Source organism: Megascapheus bottae, chromosome 3 (genome assembly GCF_031878675.1).
Source record: "Megascapheus bottae isolate mThoBot1 chromosome 3, mThoBot2.hap1, whole genome shotgun sequence".
NCBI lineage: Eukaryota > Metazoa > Chordata > Mammalia > Rodentia > Geomyidae > Megascapheus > Megascapheus bottae.
In genome coordinates this window covers 79,311,756-79,317,755 of record NC_143511.1, presented here as the reverse complement: position 1 = coordinate 79,317,755, position 6,000 = coordinate 79,311,756, and the positions used below count along the sequence as shown (strand labels likewise).

General features: G+C 49.0%; 1 protein-coding gene across 3 annotated transcripts in view; it reads left to right on the top strand.

Annotated features, from left to right (window-relative positions):
• The first annotated feature begins 570 nt into the window (after positions 1–570).
• Megf9 (multiple EGF like domains 9) overlaps positions 571–6,000 on the top strand; it is a 92,320-nt gene continuing 86,890 nt past the window's right edge. For all 3 annotated transcript variants that reach the window (XR_016534989.1, XR_016534988.1, XM_090330530.1), the window contains exon 1: positions 571–1,410. Coding sequence is in view for 1 of the 3 variants with exons in the window: in XM_090330530.1 (XP_090186656.1) it covers positions 756–1,410 (655 nt within the window). In the remaining 2 variants the exon portion in view is untranslated. The remainder of the gene's footprint in view (positions 1,411–6,000) is intronic.

The window sequence follows — 6,000 nt, the reverse complement described above, 5'->3', positions numbered from 1 at the left end:
TGCTGATGCGCCAGGCTCTCAAGCAGGTGCTTGGTCAGAGTGTGCCTCAGTTTCCCCATCTCTGAAATGGGAACGGCAGCGCAGACCTCGCAGGGCCGAGGCCAGGCTCTCCTGGGCAACAGAGGCAAAGCTGAGCTGGATCGACCGGGCTCCTCGCGGGGGACCGCGGGCCAGTCTCCGCCCGAACCCGGGTGCGGCGCCGGCGCCCCATTGTTCAGGAAGGCGGGGTCACTCTGAGAGCGGATTCCCCGCCCCGGGTCGCGCTGGCAACTCGGTGAGGCAGACGACTTGGCCCAGCCTCTGCCGCACGGGGCGCGTCCTTTGTCTGCTCCTCCGCGCCCGGTGCCCGAGGGCCCGCGCCCGGCTCTTCGGGCAGACAAAGCGGGAGCCGCCGCTGGCCGGGCCGGCTCCAGCGGAGCTCGCACCACCCTCCTCCCGCCCTACGACCCGCCCCTTTCCCCACGGAGCCTTCTGATTGGTCTGCTGGGTCACAAAGAGGCCGGGACGCGGGTGTGTCACGTGGGCGGGCGCGGCCTCTCATTGGCTAGGTGGGGCTGCCAGTCGAGGAGGGCGGGCTGTCCGCGCTCGGCCGGGTCGTTCTCTCTGCGCTGAGGCCCGCCCGCGGGGCCGGCCGCCTGTCACTGGGAGGCGGCGATGCTGCACCGGGTGGCAGCGACGGCGGCGGCGGCGGTGGCGGCTTCCTCTGTCGGATTGCCAGGAAGGGAAGATGACTGACCAACCGACCGGTTGAATGAATGAATGGCGGAGCCGAGCGCGCCATGAGGAGCCTGCCGAGCCTGGGCGGCCTCGCCCTGTTGTGCTGCGCTGCCGCGGCCGCGGCCGCCGCCGCTTCGGCCGGGAATGTCACCGGTGGCGGCGGGGCCGAGGGGCAGGTGGACGCGTCTCCGGGCCCGGGGCTGTGGGGCGAGCCCAGCCACCCCTTCCCTGAGGCGACGGCTCCCGCGGCGCAGACCCCGACGACCGGCCCCCCGCGCACCACGGTCCGCCGACCCCCGGCCGCGACGCCTCCAGCCCGGCCCCCGGACTCCACCGCTCCCCGGGCGACGACGGGACCCGCGGCGACCACCCTTCGGGCGCCGCTCCGCACCTCGCCGACCGCTTCCCCCGAGGCGGAGCGCACTCCCACCTCCCCAGCGGCGCCGACCGCCCTCTCGACCGCCACGGGCCCGACGCCGGCCACCCCGGTGGCGACCACTGTTTTGGCGCCGACCACTCCCCGCAACCCGACCTCGGTCCTCCCCGGCGGCGGCGGCGGCGGCGGCGGCGGCGGCGGCGGCAGCAGCAGCAGCAGCAGCAGCAGCAGCAGCAGCAGCAGCAGCAGCAGCAGCAGCAGCAGCCTTGTCCCGCCCACCCCACCTGCCACCGAGCCCCCCTCTCCTCCTCCCCCAGGTGAGTCCCAGCGCTTGACTCACGGGCGGCACCCTCTCCACCCATACCCCAGTCTCGGGCAGCTAGGGTTGGGCGTTTAGCCGAAATGGGTCGTTTCACTTCCCAGGTCTCTCTCCATTCCCGAAGGGGGAAGATCCAAGTTCCATCCGGCTAGGTTCACCCGGTTCACCACCCCCTCTCCCCAGGTCTGGGAAGTCGTTTTTTTTTGTCCAGCCCCCAAACCCCTGGGCCGTGCTCTTTTCTATGGGAGGCATCGCTTCTGGTTCCAAACGAGGTTTTCTGGCCTTTTGTCAGAAGAGATCCAGCAGGGACACAAACTTTTGGGTTCGGTTGGAGCCTAAGTCCACCTCGCCTGGGTTATTAGGGGAAAGTTTGAAAACCCCCAGTATCCCTGCTTCCCATAGGTCAAAAACTGAGTGCTGGAAAGGACTCCAGTTTCCTAGTTCATTTTTCTTCTTGTTGATATTAATATCAGATACGCCCGTGACAGGTGGAAGAGGTAGGGAGAGGATTTTGTTTAGAAACTGTAGTGCACTACCTGAGGTCACAAAATAAAACAGGTATTGTAATCCATGTATTCTCTGCAAATAAGAAGATTCAGTAGGTCATTGGGGGCAGGTGTGTTATCTAGGTTGAGCATGTTTATAAATTAGGTTAGAGCCCTTCCTTGAAGTCTTTGTTTTCTCAACTACAAGGTCAGGGTGTTTGGTTAAAAACAATTTAAGCGGGGATGCCCGTTTTTGTCCCCTGATTGTGCCGATGCTGACAGAGGCCAATTTCAGTTGGAGTTCATACAGAGAATAAAGCTTCTCTTCTTTCTGGTTAAAGTCTTCAAGCAAGGTTAGATCTGACTTCTGTTCTTTCTGCATTTATATCTAAAGTTGGCCTTAACCAATAAAATCTACCTTGTCAAAACTTGAGGCAAGAGTTTCTGGGTTCTTTTGATTAGAGCTGAGGTGGAGGTATGTCCAAAGCCCTTGTCTGGCTGGATCAGCTGACCCAATTCTTAGGCTCAGTGGTTTACTGTGAGTCAGGTTATGGACTTGGACTATAATTGTGTCTGTGGAGAAATTTCCTACATGGTTATATGCTTTGATGCAGTCTTGGTTTGGATTATTCACTCTGAAAAAAAAAAGCCAAATTTGAATTGATTCCATCTCCAAGGGTAGCTTAGCTTTTTTTTTTTTTAACCTGTGATAATTTGAGAGACACTGGCATATTATTTTGAGACAGGAATTATAGTGGTTGAAAGTATGGACTCTGGTGTCCATTCATAGGTTAGAATTCCAGCGGGCTGCTCCTTGTTGTTTATGAAAGCTTGAGCAAGTTACCTAACGCTCTGGCCTCAGTTTCTTCAACTGTGAAATGAAGATAATTATAGTACTCACCTGGTAGAATTGCTGTGAGAAGTTAACAACTTGAACTGAATCTGGCAATGCATACCTGTAATCCCAGCCTTCAGGAGGCTGAGATAGTGAATCACAAGTTTGAGCTGAGCCACAAACTGAGACTGTCTCTCAAAATTGTGTTTACACTGCTTAGAATAATTCCTGGTGTCATATAGGCACATGTGTATGTTAAATATGCTTTTGACCAATCTTTTTTTCCAGGAGGGGGAAGTTTCAGGGCCACTTCTGATCTTTTCTGTGTATGTGTTACTGAGGAATTGAACGTAGGGCCTCATGCATGCAGACAAGCATTTTACCACTAAGTCACATTCTCAGCCGCAATCTTTTTTTATTTTTTATTTTTGCCAGTCCTGGGGAGTGAACTCAGGGGCTGAGCACTGTCCTGGGGCTTTCCTCAAGGCTAGTGCTCTACCACTTGAGCCACAGCACCACTTCTGGCTTTTGTCAGTGTATGTGGTACTGAGGAATCGAACCCAGCTCTTTGTGCATGCTAGGTAAGCAGTCTACCAATAGGCCAAACTCCTGGCCACCAATCGTTTTTAAGTGTAGAAAAACAATTTGAGAAACTAAGTAGGGACTTAACTAATGATTAAAACCTTTTTCATCTAGCAAAATATAATGCAAAAAATGAGTTAGATTGTTTGGGTTTCAAGCACACAGTAGCATTAAGGTTGTAATTTCATACTTTTGTTAGTATCAGATAAATAAGTCAGTATAATTGGTGTTATTTTCCTTTTTAAAAAAGACACTAAGATAACCCTTTCTGGCAGAAACAAAACAAAACAAAAACCCCAAAAGTCTACCAAGTGAAAAGTGAAAGTTACTATTCTCTGGTTTCAGTAAACTTCTAGATGTTGCTAGTGTTTGCAGTTGATTAGTTTTTTTTTTTTCTTCAAACTTTTTTCTGGGCATATATGATCTTTTTTTTTTTTTTTTTTTTGCCAGTCCTGGGCTTGAGCTCAGGGCCTGAGCACTGTCCTTGGACTTTCTCCAGGCTAGAGCTCTACCACTTGAGCCTCAGCATCACTTCCAGCTTTTTTCTATATATGTGGCACCAAGGAATCGAACCCGGGTCTTCATGCATGCTAGGCAAGCACTTCAACCACTAGGCCAAACTCCCGGCCCTGGGCATATATGATCTTATACACAGAATATTTTAAAATAATTTTACATGGGCAGGGTGTTTTCGCTCAGTGGTACAATTTTGGTCTACAGTGCATAATTCCAGTACTGTAAAGAAAATTTAACTGAATAAAATAGTTTTTTAAAAATGGAATGATTCTGTAGTATTGTTTTGCAACTTGCTGTATTGACTGTGTGTCATGGAATATATATATATATATATATATATGTATGTATATAATTTTATCTGAGTACCTTGGGTCTAATTCTTTTTTCTTGAGAACTCTTTTTTCAAAAATTTTAATTTGTTATTTATTTTTCAGTCAGTCATGGGCTTGAACTCAGGGACTGAGCTCTGTCTTTGACTTTTTTTGCTTACGGATAGTGTTATACCACTCTGAGCCACAGCACCACTTCTCTAATTCTTTTTAATAGCTGCACTTCCTAGTGTCAGAATGTATCATAATTTATTCAACCAATCTTTATACACATAGATTGATTTATAGAATAGAGAAGAATGTGTTCTTATTAAGTTCATCACATTTTTTTTTCCAGTCCTGGGCTTGAGCTTAGGGCCTGAGCACTGTCCTTGGACTTTCTCAAGGCTAGAGCTCTACCACTTGAGCCTCAGCACCACTTCCGGCTTTTTTCTATGTATGTGGTACCCAGGAATCGAACCCGGGTCTTTGTGCATGCTAGGCAAACACTTTAACCACTAGGCCAAACTCCCGGCCCACATTTTTGTTATATTGTCTAATACTTGAATTTGAATCAATGCTCAGAATTCAAATAGATTTCAAATGCAGTAACATTGGACTGATCAGTATTTTTCATTTGAATTGTTTAAACTTTTTAGTATTTTCCATGGACTAATATGTCCAACTCTAGTCATTTACCTTTGTTTTAAATAATGTGTAGTTTCTACTCTTCTGTGAAGTCACTCTGGGTTGCCAATATTGTGACTTGATAGGCAGGCAATTTTAATTTTTTTTTTTTTGCCAGTCCTGGGCTTGAGCTCACGACCTGAACACTGTCCTTGGACTTTCTCAAGGCTAGAGCTCTACCACTTGAGCCTCTGCACCACTTCCAGCATTTTTTTTTATGTATGTGGTACCGAGGAATCGAACCCGGGTCTTCAGGCATGCTAGGCAAGCACTCTACCACTAGGCCAAACTACCGGTCCCTCTCCCTTCTTTTTCTTTTCTTTTTTTTTTTTTCCCCAGTCCTGGAGCTTGAACTCTGGGCCTGGGCACTGGCCCCGAGCTGCTTTTGCTCAAGGCTAGTGCTCTACCATTTGAGTCACAGTGCCACTTCTGGCTTGAGTAGTTTATTGGCAATAAAGAGTCTCACTGACTTTGCTTCCAAGGCTGGCTTTGAACTGTGATGCTCAGATCTCAGTCTCCTGAGTAGCTAGTAGTATTACAGGTGAGAACCACTGGGCTCCAGCTTAATTTTAGCATTTATGATATCAAGTATAGAATTTTTTTTTTTTGCCAGTCCTGGGCTTGAGCTCAGGGCCTGAGCACTGTCCTTGGACTTTCTCAAGGCTAGAGCTCTACCACTAGAGCCTCAGCACCACTTCCAGCTTTTTTCTATGTATGTGGTACAGAGGAATTGAACCTGGGTCTTCGTGCATGCAAGGCAAGCACTCTACCACTAGGCCAAACTCCTGGCCCCTCAAGTATAGACTTTTTAGAGCTATGGACTTTAAATAGTAGACAAAGCTTTTTGACAGGGGAAAACTATTTGAATTTGAAAGAGCTGATTTTGGCTTGTAAGGCTGAATTTGAGGAAAATAGGGTCTTCCTCATTTCAATATTCCTGTAAGAACTGAGTATAACATTTGATTGGATACTTCTTATAGATGCTTTCTGAGTTAAGAATTTCTCTCTTGGAGATTTAGCTGAATGCTTTTGCCTGTTTCTAAGTTAGGGCCTGCTATTGTTTATACTTGGACACTTTCTGCAAACTGAAAGTAATTGCCCAGCAAGAAGGCACTTTCCTCCCACAAACCTGGCAGAGTACTCAATGGATTGGTTGATCCGGACAGAACATTTTG